Below are 25,649 nucleotides of genomic sequence, written 5' to 3'. Positions count from 1 at the left end.
TGAATGATTTGTTATTGTTCGTGGATGGTATAAAGAGAAGTTTTGTGAATCATTTTAAGGGACATAAGACAAAAGATAGAGGACATAGGTTAGAGATCGATCGAAGATGTAGATATCGATTGGATTTTGGTCCGGTAGGACTAAAGCCAGAAGGGTTGAGGTCCATAACAAGGTTGAACCGATTGACTGTACGAGAGGCTAAATTGATGTGTAGATGATCTGCAGATGTTATATTTGTGTTGTAAGCATTGTTTGTAATCTTGGCCTGTGGTCCAGCATGTCGTATATGTAATTAATCAAACTATTATAAGAATTATTCATACTATTTATCGATTATGTATTTTGTGGTGTTACCGGTTGTTATTTCTACTTTATCTGGTGTTGTGTTATCAATTACTGGTATATCTTGCATAATGTTTGTGCTAGGCTGCAAGGATGGGATATCCTTCATTGGATCTCCCTACCTTAACTTTGTCAAATGGTATCAGAGTTGGTTTGTGAACCTATTGTTGGAGGAAGACCCGTTATGCACCAGTTGGTTGGAAAGGAAGTTGAGGCAGCTTGTGAACTTGTTTTGATCACCGAACATGAGGCAGAGAAAGGTTTTTCAGGTAGACCACAAAACCTAGAGCTTGAGCTTGAGGCAGTTAGTGGGTGGAGACTTGAACAGATCACCGATTGAGGTAGGTTGCAGGTTGGATTGGTAGACCACCGAGGAGAGGCAACCAGAATCTGTAGTCAGACTGCCATACCCCTGAGGCAGTTGCAAGTACCTACTAATAGATCGCTGAACTAGATCAAGTGATGGGACTCACTTTTTAATTAACCCCGAGAGTCTAATGCAGGAGCATTGGAGCAGTTCAAACTAGTTGGAGCAGTTAACTATGGAATTGCTTGGAGATCGTGGCATTTCTTCATGTTGGAGAGTTTAGCATTGTGGAGTTGTATTTATCACCTTGAGTTAGTGATCTTTATCATATCCGAGATTCATGGCATTTGGATTTGATTCCAGTGAGATATCAATTTCGGTATTGACCCGGTGTTGATGTGTTCTTACCGGTTAGTCTTGCAGTGTGTTGAGCAAAGTTGAATTGGGTTGCGGTTGGTTTCCATGACTTGTGAATCGTTGAGTTATGTTTCTTGTGCCTTGTTCGATGTTCTCGAAGAACCGCGTGTAGTTTTATGCTTTTTGTGATGTTCTTAGCGATTTGAGCCGACATGTTATTATTTACACATTTCATTATGAATCGGTCGGTCGTAGGCTGACTTGAACAATTTTTTATTGTTCGCGAATGGTATAAAGAGAAGTTTTGCGAATCATTTTAAGGGACAAAAGATGGAAGATAGAGGACAAAGGTTAGAGATCGGGTGAAGATGTAGATACCGGTTGGATTCTAGTCCAGTAGGACTGAAGCCGGAAGGGCTGAGGTCCAGAACAAGGTTGAACCGGTTGACTGTTGTTGAACACAATATGTCACTGAGAGGGGGGGGGGGGTGAATCAACAATTTCAAACAAACTCAGATAGTGTGTGTGTGACTGGTAACAATGAGAACACTAACAATTAATCATACACAAAAGACACACCACATAACACTGATTATACGAGGAAAACCCAATGTGGGAGAAACCTCGGTGAGAAAAATTGTTGGAGTCTACTACTCCAATCTAGCCTCACAATGAAACAACAATATTACAATGATTTAGGGCACCAACCCAAGGAGCACCAACCCCTAACTATTTATGGGCACCAACCTAAAGGAGCACCAACTCAGTGATATACAATGAAATACAAACTTATTACAATGAAAGCACCTTGTTACAAATGAGTTTTGTAACACCTATTCAACTTCTCTCTACCGATTCAACTCTCCTTTATCGGTTCAACCCTTCTCTGTTGGATTTCAATCCTCTTTGTTTAATTTCTCTTCTGCTCTGCTTCTGCCTTGTTTGATCTCCTCTATCACTCACACTTCACTGCTTCAATCTCTGCTGCCTCCTTACCGGTTCACACCACTGTTATATGCAATAACAGTTTACTAGTTTCCTGAACCTTACCAGTTATACCTTTCCTGTCGGTTATCCTTTAGATTCTCATTTGCTTCACTCTTCTTAGTCTGATTAACTCTCTGTTTGCACAAACTCACTCTTCTCCTGCAACTGGCATCATCATATTTGATCTTTAGTCTTCATATTTATACATAAGCTTTCCCGCCAGAATGAGGTTCAAACTATTTGTGGTTAGGGTTTCTTCTACCTACCACAAACTGTATCAGATCACATCGAATCTCTTCTCCAAGATCGACAACCTGTAATAAATCGAGCTTCATCATCATTTTCATTCCTTCTAGAACACGCTTGCTATATTTAGCAACCTGATTGTTGGCCTTGCTTTTTGTCAATCATAATAAATGCTCTGGATGTTTTCTTCACCAAATTTGATCTGCTACTCAACATCCTACATCGATCCTGACATCACCAATCTCAATCTTATTCTGTCATTCTGCTTTGAGCTACAAACCTTTGTCATTGTCTCGTGATTTATGCGAACTGCATTAAATGTCTTACCAATCACCGACTACTTCAATGATGCACTGTTCACTTGCCACTTGGAGACCATGTGGCATCTCAATTGGCATCCAACTCATTTGATCATGTCGATTCAAGCTTAGTCACCGACCAAAAACATACAACCGATGGTTACTACCTGTTCAAGCTGCTATGTTAGTTATCCGTTAACTGGTTATCCTTCTTGCCATACTCTTCTCTATTCTGCTATTGGATCATGTTTGTTGCACCTTCTTGCATACCAGTAGCCTTGTTCCTCTCTGTTCTGCTTGTCCCTTGCATGCTTACCGACGAACCTCCTTATTGGTAATAACTCGTTCAATTCATCAAATCTGTTGATGTAGTTTGGAACATAGGTACATGTTCCTATTTCCAACACTCTTCTAAAACTACAACATCTAACTCTTCTCCAATCATCCATACCGATCACTTGATCATCACCCTATTCCTATTTACCAGTTGACAAGAATTTAGCAGTTTTTCTATCTAATTGAATCCACTATCGGTGAGGCTATACCGGTTGGTCTAGATGACCTATAAAATTCTCCTGATTGCATGTCGATACTCTCCATGACACTAACACACCACAATCTCCATCTTGCATTTCGGTAGGCATTCATACCGGTAACATGCTATACATATCGGTTGACATCAATGACAATACAATGCCAACAATTGTACCGGAGGCCGAATTGATGTGTAGATGATCTGTGGATCTTATATTTGTGTTGTAAGCATTGTTTGTAATCTTGGGTTGCGGTCCAACATGTGGCATATGTAATTCATCAAACTGTTATAAGAATTGTTCATAATGTTTACCGACTGCTATTTCTGCTTTATCTGGTGTTGTGTTACTGGTTACCGATATATCTTGCATGGTGTTTGTGTTAGGCTGCAAGGATGGGATGTCCTTCATTGGATCTCCCTACCTTGATTGCATCAGTAGTCCTTAATCTTGCATTCCAAAGATTGATAACAGAAACAAGTATTCAACAGATTCAAATAAAGCATGGTCTTCTAGGTATGACACATACCACCAATTTGAATATCAATAGTATCTTTGAGATCACAAGAAAGATCGATCTCAACACATACCCTCTTTTGAGGGTGATCTTGATAAAAGTGGTTAGGCTCACCACAAACCACCTTTCCAAGGGATTGAGCTATGACTTGTAAAAATAGCCAACAAGGCAAAGGAAGACCCAAGAATCAAATCCAAACAAGGACCTTGAGTCTCTTCTCATTAGAGATGGAGAACTCACAGGACTATGGCTTAAAAACATGCAAAGACGACTAGACATACCAAGGCCCAGCTAAAGGATGGCTTGAACATGATTGGACTTCGCAAAGCGAAACAAAAAAAACCTTTAGTAAGGTTTTGGACACTGTCAAGACGGACCCCATGAGGGGCCCATGACTTGGCGATTTCGTCACAAAGCACACTTTCAAGTGGAACTCTCCCCACAAAATATCCTATTAAAGTAAATTGTTCTAACCATTGACATGAACTATCAAAATCCTAAACAGGCAAAACAACACCAGCGGTACCATAAGTACCTTGTAGAAAACCTTAGAAACAAATTTCCTAGGTCATTTTTTGGGGGAGCCATGGATGGTTGTTGCCAAAAATCCAATACCAACATCAATTGTTGGGTTAACATAGGTCAAGACCATCATAAAACACCAATTCCAACAATAAATGCGGTAATTGCGACCCAACTCAAAAAGATGGACATAAGACACAAGCATGCAAAAAACCCTATCAGAGCAAAAACTTCTCCCAAAAAATATAAATTTAATTCGATAATAGAAAACTCAAAGATAGAATAAATATAAAAAATGATGAAACCCATCTACATGTTTTAAAGGTAGATATATTAGTATATCAATCATGGTAAAAGGGTGAGACTATTCTCAATCAGCTACCATTACATTAAAATATTAAAGAGATTATGAACTATGAGTTGCTTACTTTTTGACAATCAATAAATTTTCTTATCCTTGCCAATTATCACTTTTAGAGTTATCAATACATAATGAAAGATACGTGGAAACTAAGTAGAATGAATCCTTTGTGCAAAGGAAATGCTTAACCACCACTTGGTAATTTGACAAATGGCCATTAGAAGTTTTATTTTTTTAATACAACTCATGAACATAGGGAATGTTTGAAAGTACCCTACAATATAAGTTTAGATTACTATTCTTTTTTAAAATTTATAAATGAATAATGCTCAAATATGTTACATAATTAAAGCTTGAATTACATTCTTTAAATTGAACAAAAGAAATTCTCAAATGAACTTCAGCTCTCCCACAAAAAAAAAACAAATAACATTCATAAAATTGAAATTTTATTCTAATTATTTTTATCAAACTCTACATGTGTTCTAGTTTAACATGTAAAAGTAATTATTATAGCCTAATTTTTTTGATACCATGTTTGAAATTACGATCTTAGTGTTAGGTCTTACTTGGAAGGCTAATGTACTAAGAGGGGAGGGGTGAATCAGTACTTCAAAACTTTTCTTGAAAAATAGTTTTACTGATAAACACAAACTATGTATTGCTGATCTCAAAGATATAAAATATTGAAACATAATCATAAAGATAACATACAGCAAAATATCACTCCATAACACAATGATTTTTGGTCACGCAAAAACTCTTGGTGAGAGAGAAAAACTGCGGTGGGGATGGCACCCAGAACTTCACTACTGCAGTAATCAAGATTGTTCAGTTAGAGCTACATGTTTAGCCATTTCTGATAGCTTACCCTGTTAGGAGTATAAAGATCTTTAGATCTACCTTGCTAAAGGATTTTACAAACACTTCTACAAAATGTTGTACCTGGTTAAAGGCTTTACAATTTATAGACTTTATTAGAGTCTTTTACCCTGTGAAAGGTTTCTATTACAACTTAAAATTTCAATCAAAATCTTTACAAAATATCTGCAATATCACATCTAAAATGTTATAGCAAACTCTATGTGCTCAATATAAAATTACCTTGCTCATAGCATTCCTTGGTAATTGATAAATCAACTCGACAACCACTTCTGTATTCTCTGTTCCTTAAACTATTCTCTGAAACCTTCTCAGTAACCTGTGATTATCTTTGTCAATCTTATTCTTTCATGCTTGACTTAATCATTCCTTCGTCTCTCTTCTCTTGATTGACCTTACATGTCACCTTATGTTCATGTACTCAAATCATTATGTTTATATAGATCTCTGAGATGATGATCTGTTCATGCTTTGATCATACAGACATGTTTTATTGAATAAATAAACGTAGAAATTATTTCATTGGATATTCTTCCTCAAAATCATACAAAATCTTTAAATGCAATTTCCAATGTAGTAACGGTTTCATCTTCTTGAATTATGTAACACATTTCACATGAGTGTCTAGGTTCATTGAATTTGGTAACACGTTTTCACTCGGTTCAGATTAACTCGGTATACCTTCTTTGCTGCTCGATAAACATATAAACCTTACTCGATAGACATTCTGCATATGTCTTGGTTCACAGATCGATGTGTATCAACTCGGTGACTTGTCTTTCTTCTGTAACCGACACCGGTGGCCTTGGTATTTACCGACTGAACTTTTTGGTAGTATTAACCGACTAGTGTATATAGAATGACTTTGGGCATAAAACTAATGACAACTTAGTAAATAGCAACAATCTCCCCTTTTGACATTAGTTTGGTATGTTTGACAAAACTCCTTTCAAATTCATAATACAAAATCTATATACTTGCAAAATAAACTGAAATGCCAGTATATACAATGTTCAAATACATACTCAAATACATACTCCCCTTATCAATATTATGTACATAACTTGATGTTCCATGCTCTATATTTCCATGTTCTTGATGTTACAAGCTCCTGATGTTTCATGCTCCCCCCGACAATTTCAACTATACACTCAGATACTCTGTATACTCAGATATTCATGCTCGATCATGTGTTCGGTACACTCCCCCTTTTTGACAAACATCAAAACTAGTTACCATTTGGTGGGGGCAACTGATCAAAAATAGATTTATACTTTGTACGAGCTTCTATAAGAGTGTTCTTAAGTGCATCTTTGACACTTTCTAGTATTATAATCTGAGCTATAATATCAGCTAACAGTGTGATCAAACCATCTAAAGTGCATCCCTCGACTTGAGTTGACAATTGGGTAGCTCGGTTGATCTGCTCTTGAATTGATGACAAATGGGGAATAAATAATGTTTGAAGAGTCATGATATCCATCCTTATTTTATGCTCTTCATTCCAAAGTTCTAACTATTGAGCCATAAGTGTTTGTAGCCTTGAATAAAAATTCTGAAGAGAATTTGGCTCGGTAGTCAATTTATTTGAGAGATCGGTGATCTCCTTTTCAACGACTTCAGTCTTATTCTTGATATCTTTGATGAAGAATGAAAATGTACATAACTTCTAGAATAAATAAATAATATGTTTGAGTAGAGGGGATAACTCAACAATGAATTCAATAAGCTTTATTTTACCTGTAGCAATTGCTCTTTGCACTTCTTCAATCATCTTGGCAGTTAGCTCTTTTTCCTTCAATTTGCTAAGGTATTCTGATGCTTCTACTCCAATTCCTCCAGTTGAGTGAGTAGTTCATCTAGTTGCACATGGATGACAACATCTTTTTTGATGGTAGCTTCAAGTATCATATCTGTCAGTAATGTTTTGACCTTATGAAGTACTTGGTTCTTCTGTTGAATAGCTATCTGTCTTTCCTACTCTGCTTTGGATTTACAAAGCTCACTGAATTCTATCAGTGCTTGCCCTTTCAATTTTGTTAGGTCAACATTTAGTAGCACAATAGGCTTTGACAGATCTACCTTAAAACTGTGTCGTTTTGCTTTCTTCTCCTTTGATGATGCCTTTGATGATTGAATGGGTACAATGGCTTTGGAGACTTGACCTTCCTCGGTATGTTGCTCGATAGAGGCAACACTTTTGTCGGTTCCTGTAGCCTCTGTTTTATCCTTCAGTGTTTCCTTGCTTGGAATTTCAGTGGCAGTTCTCTCGATGCTTGAAGGTACTTGTGAAGTTTTCTCATCGGTGACTTGAGAGGTAGGTTCATCTTGTTTATCCTTTGGAGCCTCTATGCCTTCATCTGTGTCCTGAGGTTTCTCAGCTAAGACTTGTTGAGTGAGCGGAGGATAGGACTTGACCTGTTCCAAAACAGATTCACTTGACACAAGTTTGGCATAGGCGTTTCCTTCTATCATTTCTCCATCCTATGCTTCAGTCTCTATGACATCCTCATCTATCTGAATAGTGGAAGAAGGATCTTGCTCGGTGATGTCAACTATTTCATCTTCATCTTTTGGCTCTTCAGTCTGAATCCTGAATATCTTCTTCCATTTCTCTTTGGTTTCATTTTCAACTTCTAAATATAGTCCATTCATCATTTTTAAGGCCCTTTGTTTTACTTGAAAATTTGTTTGGTAGTTTTTCAAGTGATTTCTTATTTCATCTACCGACATATCTGGAAAGAGATGTACCAAAAATCTTTCTCTTATAATGCTTCTGGAAGAAAACCAGTCACTTCCAATGGAACAACTCAGAATTTGAGAAGTGTACTAATTACAGTATCTTCTATTTTCCTCTTCTCTTCATCTATTCTAGTATCATATTTTACATATCTAAATGACCCAAATCCACCATATTCCTTCAATTTTGCACAAAAATTGTCGACACTATGAACATCTTCCTTTGTGCTTTTTACAATCTGAAATTTATTTACATCTTCTGACTCTATGTCACTTTCCAATTTTAGTTGTTTGTTCTTCTTTCTATAAGTTTTTGTAACCTTAGGTATTTCTACATTCTTTTGCTTCTTACCGGGTGACACAACAGATGATCTAGTGTTCGGTTGCTTCACTGGTGGGGTCGGTAATACCTTGGTTGCATCCTGTTTCTTTCTTTTCAAAATTTTGCCCTTTGGCAACTTGGTGCTCAGTGTAATTGCTGCTTCTTGAGCTTCAGATTCTTCCTCGATTGAAAGTTGATCACTCTTAGTAGGAGTGGAGGTAGAACCTTCTCCAAACTTTTCAGTTAAATCCTTGATCATTCTGGTGGTTTTTTTGGCAACCTTCGGTACAACTATGCTCATTTTTACTTTTTCTTTCACCTCTTCATAGGTGCCATATCTTTTCTCGGTAGCATGCCTTGGAAGTGCTAAAAAGGCATCTATTTGCTATTGAGCAATGTCAAAATCTATCTCATAACCCATAGGCGGTAATGATTGAGTCTTGGGTTCTACTGCATTGACATAATAGTAGTCTGTATCCAATTCAAAACATATAGTATCCTTGTATTTTTCCACTAGCCGAGGTGGAATCCTATACCTGCTATGCATCTTTTCCTGGAATTTGTTGAAGTAGTCAACCATTATCATATTGAAATTATCACCTAGCTGATTGATGAAATCATTTATTTGATGGGTGATAGGTTGGTGTAATTCCCGAACAACGTTACCGACTGATGGAAATAATTTTTGAAAATAGAAGAACATACACACTAGGAGTGACCCAAACTTTAGTGTGTTAGCAATATTATTCCTCTTTGGTTTCCTTATTGTATTTAGATTTTCAAAAAGATTCTTCAACAACACTTCACATAAATCAATTTGCATACCTTTTTAAACAATTTTATAGGCCAAATCTACAGCTGCACACGGTACACTATTTTCTTTTGCCAACTGGAAGAAACAATAACCAATAACTCTAATAGCAAAATTAAATTTTGCATCTGTCACATTGTTCAACTTAAAACCTCTCCTATCAGATTCAACACCTGTTAATGTTATCAATTCCTTCTGTGAAATCATTTTCTGTGCTCAGGCATGGTCAAATATAGGGTATCCAGTTATTATGTGAATAATCTCCTTGGTGATCTTGAAAGGTTGTTCCTCTAGCCACATAAAATCGTCATGTACTCAGCTCAAGACAAATTTCACCCATTGGGGTTTGAAGACTCGAGGATAGGTTAGGGCTTCGATTAATCCCTTGATTTTGATATGCTCAAACTTGCTATCTAGATTTCCATTGGTGCATAATTTATCATACATATCCTTAATCTCAGTGTGACCTAGCTCATCAACTCTGCACTTGGTATAAAATCTAACATCTTCAATCAACAGAACCCTATCCAGAATAAGAGAAAATGCAGTTTTCTCATCGGGTTCAGAAGCCACTTTGGGAGGTAAGGTGTATTTCAGTGTAGGCTTCTCAATAGTTTCTACTACAACAGGTTTTTAAACTTTGGGGGCCATTACAAATTGAAATTCTACTTACGAAATAGCTTAGGGTTTCAAATAACCAGAAAATGATTTCAACGCAAATATTCACAACTTGACTTGATCGGTCAACTGCTGAAAATGTGGTTTTAGATTTGCTAAATACCTTGAATTCGCTCTAGAAATGTTTGATCGCCTTTAGATTCGCTCTGCTTTGCTCTTTGAAAACTGGTAATTGGAAAATGACTGCGCTCAATACTTTTAATACCTCCTTTTGACTTTATCGGGATTTGTGCAGTTAGGTATAATAGGCATTAAATGCACTTGGTTTCCCTTTACCAACTAACTCTCTTATTAGCTTTTTACCGACTAGACAGGCTTACTAGTTTTACCGACTTCCTTGGTAAACCAAAAGACAAGACAATTTTTTGAACTTTCTATTGCATCTTAGCTATGCAGATTTTGAATTTAAGTGCACAAATACATAGGAACTGTTAAGATATAACCTTTGAGAATGCAGTCCCTCCATACCTTCATTGACTAATCTGAAGTAGATGCACCTAACTCGATAGGTAAGGTGCTTCCTTCATTAGTTGACACATTTTCCTTCTTTTTCCAAAATTTCTGCAATTTGCTTCTTATCTCCTCAGTATCTCCTCTCGATTGGTCTCTGCAGTAGCTATGTGTCCAACTTTGTGACAATGAAAACATGTCATTCATGGACTTCTCCATGATCTCCGGTTGTTCATTCCAAACCTTATCATACAGTTTGCACTTATATGTCCATATCTTCCACAACATTCACACCAAATTCTTGTATTGTAATCCCATGGTACTGAAGTATATTGTCGATTGAAATTTGTGTTAGTTCGGTAGCTTCTAGTGTTTGCTCGGTGTGGAGCCCTCATATAGTTTTTCTGCTTAAACCAACATTTCTCGGTATTGTGTCCATATCTATTGCAATTTTTGCAAAACCCTTTGTATTTTGCCTTCTGATAGTTGTTGATAGACTTTGTTCTACATTGCTTAGATGTGTGACCATACTTATTGCAATTGTAACAATAACCATAAAACCTAGTAACATCCGGTTGCTTACCTTTTCTGATCCGGCAAACGTTGGCAGTATGTCCTTGTTTTCCACAGTAGTTGCAAATAGGCTTCTTGTCCTTGATGTTCTCTTTGTTTCCAGCTTGCTTGGATGATTCTCCTTTCTTGGTAGTGTTGATCCCTTTCTCGGTAGAGTTGTTTCCTTTGTAACCGAGTCCTACATTTTTGTTGGGTTTTCTCATATTCAGTTGCCCATCCAACATTTTTTATGCTTCATGGATTTTCCTCAAAGTTTCTTTTGACTTCTTTTTTGCTTCCAGTTCATTGGTCAATCTTGATATTTCAAGTTTCAATGCTTGGTTCTCATTTTCCTTTTGAGTAGCTTCATGATGTGCATAGTCCAATTGATCAGATAGATTATGTTGAACTATAGTCATCCTTGATATTTCATCATTCTTTGCAGTCACCATTGCTTCTAGCTGTTATTTTTCTCCTTCTATAATTCGCTTATTATCTTCAGCTGTTCTCAATGCATCAAGATTTTTAGTCATCTGTGTGCTAAAATACTCATGTTCCCTTCTCATTGCTTTTAGCTGTTCATTAAGTGCTTTGTTATTTTCTTTCAGTTCTGCAATCATTTCTTCAGATTCTTCTAATATGCTGTTCTCAGATGATGTCTCAATTTGTTCCACCAACTCTTGTGAGTCTTGTAAATCATCAGACAACCTTCTTCTGACTTTCAGTGATCTCTGCATTTGCCTCTGCATATCTGCAATCATTTGATTAGCATGATCCAATTCTTCTTGAAGATTCACAATCTTGCGAGATTGTTTATAGCCTTCCATTGATAGGATCTTTCTCTTTAGGCTGTTAGACCCTTTACCAAGAATATAGCTCTGATACCAATTGTTAGGTCTTACTTGGAAGGCTAATGTACTGAGAGGGGAGGGGTGAATCAGTACTTCAAAACTTTTCTTAAAAAATAGTTTTACTGATAAACGCAAACTATGTATTGCTGATCTCAAAGATATAAAATACTGAAACATAATCATAAAGATAACATACAACAAAATATCACTCCATAACACAATGATTTTTGGTCACGCAGAAACTCTTGGTGAGAGAGAAAAACTGCGGTGGGGATGGCACCCACAACTTCACTACTGCAGTAATCAAGATTGCTAGGTTAGAGCTACATGTTTAGCCATTTCTGATAGCTTACCTTGTTAGGAGTATAAAGATCTTTAGATCTACCTTGCTAAAGGATTTTACAAACACTTCCACAAAATGTTGTACCTGGTTAAAGGCTTTACAATTTATAGACTTTATTAGAGTCTTTTACCCTGTTAAAGGTTTCTATTACAACTTAAAATTTCAATCAAAATCTTTACAAAATATCTGCAACTTCACATCTAAAATGTTATAGCAGACTCTATGTGCTCAATATAAAATTACCTTGCTCATAGCATTCCTCGGTAAACACTTTTGTATTCTTTGTTCCTTAAACTATTCTCTGAAACCTTCTCGATAACTTGTGATTATCTCTGTCAATCTTATTCCTTCATGCTTGACTTAATCATTCCTTCATCTCTCTTCTCTTGATTGACCTTACATGTCACCTTATGTTCATGTACTCAAATCATTATGTTTATATAGATCTCTGAGATGATGATTTGTTCATGCTTCGATCATACAAACATGTTTTATTGAATGAATAAACGTAGAAATCATTTCATTGGATATTCTACCTCAAAATCATACAAAATCTTTAAATGCAATTTCCAATGTAGTAATGGTTTCATCTTCTCAAATTATGTAACACGTTTCACATGAGTGTCCAGGTTCATTGAATCTGGTAACACGTTTTCACTCTGTTCAGATTAACTCGGTATACCTTCTTTGTTGCTCGGTAAAAATATAAACCTTACTCGATAGACATTCTGCATATGTCTCAGTTCATAGCTCGGTGTGTATCAACTCTTTCTTCTGTAACCAACATCGGTGGCCTTGGTATTTACCGACTGAAATTTTCGGTAGTATTAACCGACTAGTGTATATAGAATGACTTTGGGCATAAAACTAATGACAACCTAGTAAATAGCAACACTTAGATTACTAGTCATTATAAAAAATAAAGAAAAAATTAAAAAATTACAAGATATGTAGATTTAAAATATTACATAAAAAATACATGGGCAAACCATTTCAGGCAGGAAGCCCCTTAAAACACCATTTTAATAATTAAACACCCGCATCATTGTCTATATGAAAATATAATTAGAACTTGGGGATATCACTTCTCCTCACTTACATAGGCTTTTTATAGTCTTGTGTACAAACTCTAATTCTTACCTACTCTCAATCATAGAGAACCTCCTTAAATATAGAAGGGATGGAAAAATATCTAAAGGGGTATTAATCACACCTATTCAAAACTACTATTTATAAATATCGAATAATATAATAGTTATTTTAAATGGGATACACCTAATGAAGCATATAATATATATCAAATTTAATAACCTTGTATTGGAACAATAAATAAGTGTTATAAGGGTATGACCGCTAATAATATTATTTTTTAACAATAATATAATGTGAATCATTTTTCACCTCAATTTCCTAATAACCTTAGAATTAGCCTAAATACCATGAAAAAGGGCTTCCATCTCCACTTCATTATTTATTTTGTTACTTGAGAATCTATACCCTATCTAAAGAAAGACTCCTTAAGAATCCTTGATTATGTATCTATCACATACAACACTTGTTTTGCCTTTGGAGGCCCCATCAAAATTTAAGTTCATACTAACCTTAGAGCTAGCCAGTTATCGTTACAGCCACTTATTTTATTTCCTATTAATTTATTAATCATAAAAGTTTTTATAATATTTCTATTATTGTAGAGAAACTATTTTTATTTATATTTAAAGATTAAATTTAATACGTTATAGTCATTATTGTAATGTTCATTTTATTTCTTATATCTATAGTTATTATATAATATAAGAGGGTCAATCCATTCATTATCATGAGAATCTCAATGTTAATTACAGATTTCTAGATTTAATTGTTTATAATTTTAATCTAAAAATTTGATTTTGGTTGTTATTATGGATTGTAGAAACTTCATGCTTTTAATTCTTGATATTTTTCTCTTAAAAACTTACTATATTATATTATTTTCAAACCCCTTTTAAACAAATATCTTAGTTTCTACTAGAGCATTACAATGGATTTTGTAATTAAGAAATAACCTTATTAATGAATTCGATTATGCATTAAATTTAAATGTTTATATGCATTTTTTTCTTTATAAGATGATAATAGTATGATCAAAGGATATCTATGGCTTCAACAACTCTTTTTATTGAGAGATTTTAACATATTACAATTGGTCTTCTATAGTTTTTAACAATTTCTCTACAACTTTTATATGTAGTTTTTTCTTTATAAGATGATAATATTATGATCATAGGATATCTATGGCCCTTAAACAGTATTTTTTATTGAGAAATTTTAACATATTACAATTGGCCCTCTTTAGTTTTTAAAAATTTCTATATAACTTTTAGAAATGGAATTATAATTTTAAATATTATACATATTACTAATAAAAAAATTAAGTGATTACATTGACAGGTTAATCAAGGGGAATGCTCACGATTCATGGAATATATATTGATCCTTTCTCATCTAGCGATATTTGGAATTGTTGGGGTAAGGTTGAATATCTATATCTATACTTTTTTGCATATCATAAATAAATGAGATCATTTTCCCTATTTGTCAAATGCATTATTTGCTTATATATATTTCTCATCTCTATCTATGAAGAAAAATGAATAAACTTATATATTTTATGTTACAAATATGGAATAAAAATAGAGTATTTTTTAACTTAAGAATAATATATAATAACCTCATACATCACCACCTTATAAAATGTACTAATATAGCTCTATTTTAGTTGGGATACAAGATGCAATATTTTTTTATGACATCGATTTAATGTTCTAAAAAGATTAAATACACATTTTTAAGTATGCAAAAATAATCTTAATATAAGATCTAAAGTTATATGATTAAAACTTGTGTACTATAAAAATCATTATAATTCATATTGAAATAGTTACATATATGTGAGTGTAGATCTTCATAAGGTATGCATTACAAATCTTATTTGGACCAGATATAGCCAATGTGACAAATCATCACAGTGCTCTATATATTAATCTTCCTTCAAATATGGTAAGGACTTTATCTTTTTTGTTTCTTAAAACAACATAATATACTTATCCTTTATTGACATTACAACTTGCTAGAGGTAATATTTATTTACTATATTTTGATTAATGATTAGTTACTCTTTGATGATAGGTTGGAAGCTTTTTCATGGGATGGGTTGGAGTTGTTTTCAAAACTAAAATTTATTTTCTCTCTGAAGCATTGGCCATTGGATTATCAACGGGATTGATGGGGAGCATTACTACTTTTACATCTTGGATTCAAGAAATAGTAAACTTAACAACTGAAAGACATTGGGTAACTGGAATTATTGGTCTTCTTTTAGGTAAGATATAAAAGTAATAAAATCTTTACACCACGAAGATTTGAAATAACATTTTTCCTCATCATAAAGTAATTTTATAAATAACTGTGTATATTTAAGTTTATTCCTATATATACATTTCTTAATTTTATTTTTAATAGAAAGAATCCAATTATTGAACTACTCATATAATAAGGTATTATTTTGACAGGAATGGAGCTCTCTCAAATGTCACTTATACTAGGGATTGAATCTGCAAATTTAATTGAGTATATTCATAATAAATTCAAGAAGAAACATTTTTTATTGAAATGGATCTCATCTAATGAATACAACCAATTTCACTTATATGGTTTTATCGTGCTTATGTTCATCACTGGAATATTCTGGGGAGGAAGCTTTGTTTTATTAGTGTTTGATTTTACATCCCACCATAAGAAAAAAATATGGATAGCTTGTATAGTTGGACCATTTGGAGTGTGGATAAGATGGTTTATGGCACGCCTTAATGGCCGAGGAATTGGAGCACAAAAGAACTTAAAATGGCTTCCATTGGGAACATTAATTACAAATCTCATGGCAAGCATTATGATGGCCACTTTATCAACAATTCATCTAGTGGTACAACATTATTTTAAAATTATTTTCCTATACTAGTTTATTTTTTTCTATCCACTATACTATTACATTAAACTCAAAATTTCTTTATTGCAGGTTAAGGATCATACTTGGAAATTTGTGATAGAAGGCCTTCAACTTGGTTTTTTAGGGTGCATGAGTACCGTGTCTACATTTGTAGTAGAAGTTCGAGCCATGCATCAAAGTAGCCATTCTTGGAGGGCTTATGTGTATATATTATTATCTTTGTTTCCAGCATTTACTTTTGGGACTTTGATATACTCGATACCAATATGGACTAGAGTATATTTTGAAACATAAAATATGTAATTATAAATATTTAAAAAATCATATTCCACAAAATTCTTTACTTGATTTACCAAATACATTTTAACATTTTCAAATCCCAACGAATAATTTTAATATAACTTAATCATATAAAAAATATAATTTTATTATAAATAAGTCCCATTAAAAAGGCATACATATATTTTAACTATTTACAAAAATATTGTACATATCTATTATTTTTATATATTAGATTATTGTGAAAGGAAATTATACATATATTTATTGAAGGGGCTTAAATAATCAAGAAATGTCATGAAAAATTTTCAATATCTTTAATGGATTTTCATTATATATGTCTTCTATCCTATTTGATATTTTTGTTGAAAAGGTACGACCACTTTAAAATTCGTCGAGACATATAAAATGCTATATAGAACTTGGAACATAATTTTATACTACAATTTCATATTCCCCTTACAAACCCAAACGCACAATAACAATAGAGAAATAACTAGAAAATGCAAGAAAGAAACACATGCCTTGTATTATCTCAAGGAAATGAATTACAACATTTAGAAAATAACATGCTTCTGCTACATGGGCTTTTTTATTACATAAATCTGCAAACAAGAGCCACAATCTACACTACAAGATTTGTCCTCTATAACCCTCGTTCACCCATTTATATAGCACCTATAACCACCTTAGAATGTTTTGTAAAGTGTAACTTTTCTTCTTTTTTGGTGCCTAGTGATCCATCTATTAATTTTTCCCACCCAGGTGAAATTTCATTGAAACTTGAGTTTTGGTGGCACAACTTCGAGGAGCTATAACTTTTTACTCAAGTATCTGATTCACTATTATATCATATCATTGGAAAATTCGCGAAGAGATCTACAACAACAAATACATCAAATATTAGTTTGTCTAGATTTCAAACCTTTATAGGGCCTCTAAGGTCTTTACTTTTGAGTTTTAAGCTTCATTACATAACTTGCTCATGACAAAAACTTTGATATTTTTAAACTATATAAGATATTGAGATTATTCTTTCACCAATCATCTTATTTTTCAATTTCGCTCCTTGGGACCATTTTTTTATATCGATATGACCCCAAATGAGTAAAAGCATTGAAAATAGTGTGTGATTATTTTTAGCTTATGTCTTATATAGTACAACTAGTTGAATGGTTGAATGGTCCGGAATATTGAGAGGGGGGTGTAATGCTCGCCAAAATACCCTAGAGAAACGAACCATCTAATATGCAAATAGAGATTTAAAAAAAAAGATATCTACTAATGTAACATATACAACTAGCTACTCATATGCATTTAACATCCATTAACAAGGCAAATGATTAACTATCATGAACATATTCACCAAAGTACTATATGCAAGCAGAAGTGAATACAACTCTATGTTGGCATTGATGTCAACCGGTATAGGATGGCAACTGGTATGGGAGATTAAGTAGTGTTGTCGTTGATGAACACTGGAAATGGTGCCATTGATGTCAACTAGCATAGCAGGTCACCGGTAAGGAAGAGAAGGCCATCTAGCATAATGGCCATTGGAGTCAACGGTACACAAGTTAGTGTTGACTTGTGTTGAAGACATAAGGACTGTAGACTGGTAAGTGACATGTTGGTAGTGCATAGTTGCCAACCAACAAGAGAGCAAGATGTTGGGTTGTTGTTTGTGATGAAGAGGGACAATGTTACAAAAATCACATCAACACCAGAGGAGAAGTATGTACAGCCCATCAGTATGTTGTGTGGATGTGAAACAATAGGACTCCCACCAGATAAAGAATATAGTCACCAAATGAAGAGATGATTGACAGTGAATGTACCCAACCAGATCATACGTGTCTGTTTGAAGATATGCATGCTCAAACGGGGAAGCCACATTGGTGCAATGTCGGATGCAGATGACAAGGATCCACTCCCACTGGTAAGTGAAGCTTATATCCTATTATGCATGGAATTCATCATAGTCCTCGGAGATAAGACAAAAGAGTTAAAGCCAAGTGGTTGAAGGCTCACACCAGATAAACTGGTGAAATTCTAAGTTGCCTTAGGTGCATGAGATCACAGATATGCACTACATCAGTCGGTTAGACATAATGAGTTGCCAGTACAGAGAAGGAAAGATATGTTTGTCACTTTGACAAACCAATTGATAGGTGAACCGGTCTATTGAATGAAGAGTGCAAGGTTGAAGGTTGACCGGTTAGGGTATAACCGACAGGGTTTGTGAACCGATAAATAAACCCAATTGTGTTTTTGGTTGGTGATCTTGTCTAGACCGACATAGAAGACTTAGCAAAGGTGGATGTCAACAAAGGGGCCACGTGGACGTGAAATGGAATATATGCATAGGTCGGTGTGGTGTGTAGATGAAGTTGTTGGCAATTGGTCCAACATTTATAGCGACTGCAAAGCTTGAGGAATGAAGGTAGAGGATTGTGGCTTAAGATCGAGGAAACAATAGAGATCCAGTATAGACTAATCTTGGAGATCAAAGAGGGTGAAGGAAACCACATCACGCACGTGATTGATCAGACAAAAGGCCAAAAATCATGCTACGGATGACTAAAGAGAGAAGACATGGTTCACAAGGTAAATAGTTGGGCAATACTCATTGATTGAGTGTTGAACAACGATCAAGGACATGATATCAGATTGGATATGATATTTCATGATGATTAGAGATCAGATCGGATGCAGATTCAGTGCATGGCAAAAACCCTAGCATACAAATGTTTGAACTCACGTTTAAGCAAGAAAATATGGCTATAAGAGTATGAGCCTAAGATGTAGTTTGCGCTACTGCATGACAGAGGAAGGCTAGTGAAGAAAGCCAATCAATCAAGTTCTCAATATCAATCTTATAAGAGATTGAGCGTGTGAGGGAGAACCGGTGTGAAGGGTCTAACTGGCGAGAGTGAGACAATCAGTAGACTGTCATTGAGTTTGACAGAAGAGTAAATTAGTGGGGATTGAACCAACAAAGAAGAGCCACAAAAGATTGAGGTGAAGATCCGATTTGCTGATAACCGACAGGTATCAGATACTAGATATTTGACTATGTGAAGAAGAGTGGTGGTGTCCAGCAGCAGTGTGATAGAGAGGTTGGAGAACCGGTAGAGAGAAAAACTGACAAAGAAGAAGTAGAGGCTGAACTAGTAAGGTTGTTGTAGAGAGTGAGTTGCAACAGAAGATAAGGGTGCAACAGAGAGAAGGTGAGTAGAGAACTGACAGAGATCTGTGTAGAGGTGAACCGGTGGAGAGACATACATGAGAGTTACAAATTTATTTTGTAACATGAAGATAACTTTTGTATTTATTATATGATCTTGTAATCACTGAGTTGGAGCTCGGTGTAGGAGTTGGTGCCCTAAAATTAGGGGTTGGTACTCCTTGGGTTGGTGCCCTAAAGAAGGAGTGGTACTCCTTGGGTTGGTGCCCTAAGTGTTGTAACTAAGGTTTTCATTGTAAGGCTGGATTGGAGTAGTAGACTCCAGCAACACTTCTCACCAAGGTTTTTCCCATCTTGGGTTTTCCTCGTACATCTGGTGTTATTTGATGTCCCTTTTATGTGTAGTGGCATTTGTGTTATCCTCCCATCTAACTGGTATGTCTACTTTATTTTAGATCTACTAACTAGTATACACACTTAGGATTGAAAAGGGAAAAGTTTGGAAACCACCCCCCCCTCTTAGTGGCATCTTGTGTTCAACGCTCTATAATTAATCTTCCCTAGGGTATCTCAATGCCATTACCTAATCTATCCATAGAGAATAATCACATCAATAATATACCATCATAAGCATAACATCATCATGCTTACCACCATCATCTAATGCATTTTAACTCAACTATCATTATCTCTTCTCATGCATATATAAGATTGTTTACTAGACTATATATCATGATTCCATTTCTAATAGTGTGAATGCCAATAACCTCTTAGATTCATTTTAAAGCACCAATTCCAAATGTTCCTAATCCCAATCACTTATTTCATTTCTAATGCTAACTACCACATTACTAATCCATTTCCTTAATCATCATAGACATTCACATAGCACTAAATGCATATCCATAGAACCAATTTCATTAATAAACAATATCCAAGATACAACAAGATATATCAATATGTTTACCTACTATATCATCTCCCATTACATATACATCAACCATTTTACATCAAGAAGAATGGATCTCAACTACCAATACAATTAAATCATGATGCAGAGGCAAATAGAATGGATTTACATCCAACAAAAGATATTACAAGGTTACAAGACCTTTGGCTTCCAAACTCTCCAAAGTTGCTAAACCTAGTTACCCCACATCCATGGCAAAATGATTTTTTTAGGACAGCAAAGGGTTAAGACTTGAATTTCTTGAAGACACTAATATTGGCATATTCAGAATACTTAGGAGACCCCACACAAACCATTCCAACACTTGGCATTGATTGGGAACCACCAATGGGAACACTTCCTTCACACAAGGCACTAGGCCTACTAGCTCCACTTGACTAGTTTTTTTACCTTAACTCCTCAACCCCAAGCCACGGAAATAAACCAAAAATTTTTTCAGATACCCTTTTTTGAGTTACACAACATGTTTCAAAATCACTATGGGTTACTTTGGAACAATGGGATCAAATTCTGACTGTAGCAGGGTTTCAAGTGCACAATTAGGTCTCTTTTAAACACCAAGAGCCTCAAAAACAACTTACCCACACACAAATCCACTTCTAACAATGAGAAAATATCAAGGAAAAATATATTTCACACATTTTTCAATCCCACACCATGTTTTGACCCCAAACTCGAAATAATTCACCATATCCATGCTCTCACAACCTAACACATGAAGATGTTAGGCGTTCAATGCCTCAAACATGATCCAAAAGTTGTCCCCTGAAAAAACAGAAGAAAAATCATCTTTATTACCTCCCTATATACTATTCCACCAATTTTTAGGATTTTTCAATAGTGAAATGTGTAGATTTCATCGAAACGCTCATTCAGCCCTTGAACCAAGGGTTTCAGAAAAAAATGCCCACCAAATGCATAAAACTCAACCAAATCTCACAAAATCAGTCTTGAATGAAAGATAGTTCAAATATGTTTCCAAAAATTTAATCCTTACATTCTTATCTTTTTTAATAGAGAGGATATGACCAAAATAGTAGCAAATTTTTCAGGAAAATTGCAGAGAAAACCTTCAATTTTTATTGATTTCTTCCTCCAATCACCACATACAATGCCAAAAATCCCACCTCGACAAAACTCTTCAAGACCCAAACCAATGGCCCCCAACTGATTTTTTAAAAGGGGTGACCGTTGTAAAAACAACTTTCATTAAAAGATGTAAAAGTTGTTTAAGCAACTTTTCCATCTTTTTGACAATTTTTTGATCTGCTCAACATACGGACCTAAAAATTCACAAATGACTTTAAAACACATTGAAATAGACCCTAATACACTCATTACACCATTTCCACTCATGTGGATACCTTTGAGTAAGTTTGACCAACTTTGACCCAACTAGAGCCTTATAGGCTTACATGACTCCAATGGCACCAATGGCCTTACAAATTGATTTGAAGTGATTACAAATGATTTTAATTGATCAAAAATGGTCCGTAGGAACTTATTACACCTTTAAACAACATAAAAAACAAAATCCATCACAAAAGCCTTCATGAGGCATGACAATGACTAGGTGCTCTAACACCATACACTTGGGCTAAAATAAAAACCACAAGTCCCTTTGAGGACTATGCTGCAGCAAACCATATTTGATTTCACATTTTTCTAACTTCCAAATGTTTCTTCTGATTGGTATACCTTGCCACTACATCAAATGCTTTATTCTTGCATCATTCTTAACATCCTTGGACTGGGTGCCTCCTTGACATGGTTATTCATTTTCAAATTGATTATTTGATTGTCTCTTCACCTTTTCCTTGTCCCAAACTAGTGTAGGACTGATCTTCATGTCTACAAACATACTCTTACCATCCTTGTCCCAAACTATCTTCTTGGGTACACACTTGAACCCACTCACATGGTGTTGCCATACACCTTCAAGCACTCAACCTCTTGCCTTTGTTTCTTGATTCACTCTTATTAGATTTTTAATATGGAAATTTAAGTTGCAAACTTGGACCTTTCATTCAATAAATATTTTATTATCTCCTTAATGATGGGAAAAGAGTTCCTTTGGGTTTTGAATGAATAAATATTGCAAGAGGCAATTGGTCAATTAACACATAAGAAAGTCATATGGATAATCAAACATTAAGGGACACATTACCACGAATTAGTTTTTCTTAGAATGTAGATATAATAGTTAAATCTCTTTATTAAATAAATTAGTTTGAATTATGAAATAAAAGAATGGGGAAATGATATTGCATTCATGATGCTTCTTGGAAAGATTTTGCACAAGTTAAAATAAATGAAATTATTCCAAAGTATTGGTTCTTTTTCATCAAGTGTCACTAAATAACCTGTCAGAATCACTGATGGACTCAATCTCTCAGGATCACCTACAAAAAAAAAATCAATCTTCTACACAAGAGTGACATAGAGGATGAAATGCTAAATTATGGTGCAATAACAAAATGATGATATTATCTCACTCCAAAAGATACAATATGGATCAACACTTCCTTGTACTGACTGAGCTGATATTAACTCATATGAGTTAGCTCTGAATTCACTCATAAGGGAGAGGTGAGTGCTAATTATATAGAAAATTGTGGGCACATAATTCCAAGAGGAATAATAACTCCCAAATAACCAAATTAGGTGGGAGTTGTGCCTACTTGGGAAATGCCAAACATCTGGCAAACCAACTCAGGTAGGGACAAACAAATGGTTATGGGGAGGTGGAAAATGAGTCCAAAAGAAGGTGTGACATTCAACCGCCCAAATGTGGGTGTGAATGACACATGTAAATGTAGGACTATGCCACATGTCCTCACATAAGCCATCTTAATATAAACTAAGTATGCTTAATAATGTGTGGGATAAATAAATATAAAAAACCTACACTAACACCCCCCCTTAAGCATAGCTCAGGTGGGTGAAAACAATGCAAAGATGGGTCTTGGCTACAAGGCCATGTTAGGTATCCATGTACAAAAAAATCTCTCACAAACAATGTAAAGGAGAAAATCCAGTGGGACAAAACTCCTCCCCAAAAGAGAGAAATGAAACAAGTTTCCTAACACAAGAATAATCTCATGGAAGGAAGAGATCCCATCTGAAATATAAATGATAAGAAAGACTATGTATCCTTCCTTGAAGTAGGCAACTGTACCAAAGGTTGATGCTCGGAACAAAATGTGTTGTCCATTTGCTGGAATTGATTATGTGTTGCATTGAGCTTTTGTCATTGATGTCAACACTAGCTGTTTGGATGCTTTATCGACACCATTATGGTCCCTGTAGGATGAGTGGTTTTTGGTTAACTTGGATCCGACATGATCTAGTTAACTTCGCTATAATCTGGTGATGAAATTGGCTTGTTCATAATTCCTATACTCATATTTGGTTAGTTGGTTTCGGTTTGGTGATTGGATGCTATCCTGCTTACACAAAAGATTAGTTTTTGGTTTCGGTGAGGGTTTCACCGGCAGATCTTTTTGTGGAGATCTTTGATGCATTGCATAATTGGTGTTTGTGTAGCTTCTAATGGAGTTTCAGGATGTTGTTGGTAATGTTGTTCGAGACTTGGCGTTAGGAGATCATTGCTATAGTGTATGGACCTATACTTGGTCCCGGTTGATCTAGGTTATGGACTAGCATTAATGTAATGTGTGGACATGAATTATTGTTGTATTTCCAAGATGTCTTATGTGTTGGATATTATTTATTTTGGTCTAAGGCCGACATGGTTTGTAATAATGTAATTGGTTTATTGCCTGGTAGCTGACCTGATTGTTTATGGTTGAGGGTTTGTATAAATAAGATGTAAGATCTCATTGTAGATCATCATGGTTATTGTAAGAGGTCATGGTCAAGGAATGTAGTGTGCAAATATTGTAATATCATTCAAACAAAGGAGTTGGTTGATAAATGGAGATTGAATTGGGTTTGTAAGAGGATTTGGTCCTCTGGTATTGAGCTTAACCGGAACTGTACTCAGGCATAGGAGATGCTATCTTTTGCAGTTCAACACTTCTTCGGATTGTAGTCAAGATTTGTATGTAGTCAGTGAGACTCCTTTTGTGAAGAGCAATGTGCTCTAGGTTGTTGGGCTTCCTGCAAGTGCAGGCCCCTTCATTGTAAATTCACATTGTAGATGTCTAAAAATGGTCAATGCTTGCGGAATCATACTTTAACATTTGCGCATTGCCTTATTTTAGGGTTTTTGCGTCGCATTAACATTTCCTCTATGTTGCGTACTTGGTCTTTATCATTTGCGAGCATCAAGTCCTTCTTCTGCATTCTTCATTTATCTCGCTCTCGAATTTGGTCTTGTTGACAATAATCTTCAGTCATGATTTTGGTCAATCTTATCTTGTCGGATCAATGTGCGTATTCATTTGTCATCATTTTGGACATCGTCAATCCTAATTAGGGTTTTGTCCTCTTATCAATCTTGTCATCATGCGATCGATTTATCATCAATCGTTGTCGTTTTCAATCTTATTATCTTGTGATCAATTTGTCATCGATCCTTGTCTTTTGATCAATTTGTCATCAATCTTGTTGTCTTGTGATCGATTTATCATCGATCGTTGGCATTTTCAATCTTGTCGTTTTACAATCTATTTTGTCATCGATCCTTGTCTTCTTGTCAATTTTGTCATTTTGCAATCAATTTGTCATTGATCATCGTCTTTCTCAATCATGTCAATTTGGATCAATTTGTCATTGTTCCTTGTCAATTGGCGCATATATCAATCAAATCATTTATCAATTCAAAATCATGATCGAATCGACATCAAATCAATCTTACATCAAGACCTAATCGTCGTTCTTGCATTTTCTAATTCATCTTCTAGGGTTTCATGATTTATTCATTTAACCTTGTTTGTCATTTCTCCCTCTAGGTTAAATAATTTATTTATTTATCCTAAGTCTTCTTGTCACAATTAAATGTTTATTTAATTGGCTAACTAATTCATCCCTCTTTGTGAATTAATTAATAAATGAAAAATTGTTAATTAATTCACTTAATTCCTAATCTCCTAATTTTCATCAATTTCTAATTCCTAATTTCCTAATTTCTATTTCATCTATTTTTCAATTCTCTCCTATTTTCC

At 34.9% G+C, this 25,649-nt stretch overlaps 1 protein-coding gene across 1 annotated transcript in view; it reads left to right on the top strand.

Annotated features, from left to right (window-relative positions):
- The window catches only part of LOC131046319 (uncharacterized), a 94,457-nt gene that overhangs the window by 46,358 nt on the left and 22,450 nt on the right, over positions 1-25,649 (top strand). The window contains exons 5-9 of the mRNA XM_059213843.1: positions 14,530-14,607; positions 15,040-15,138; positions 15,268-15,460; positions 15,651-16,060; positions 16,154-16,360. Of these exons, the coding sequence (XP_059069826.1) occupies positions 14,530-14,607; positions 15,040-15,138; positions 15,268-15,460; positions 15,651-16,060; positions 16,154-16,360 (987 nt within the window). The remainder of the gene's footprint in view (positions 1-14,529; positions 14,608-15,039; positions 15,139-15,267; positions 15,461-15,650; positions 16,061-16,153; positions 16,361-25,649) is intronic.

The sequence above is a fragment of the Cryptomeria japonica genome, chromosome 2 (assembly GCF_030272615.1).
Source record: "Cryptomeria japonica chromosome 2, Sugi_1.0, whole genome shotgun sequence".
Lineage (NCBI taxonomy): Eukaryota > Viridiplantae > Streptophyta > Pinopsida > Cupressales > Cupressaceae > Cryptomeria > Cryptomeria japonica.
Note: the sequence above shows the minus strand (reverse complement) of the source record. Positions and strands in the feature narration are given on the sequence as shown.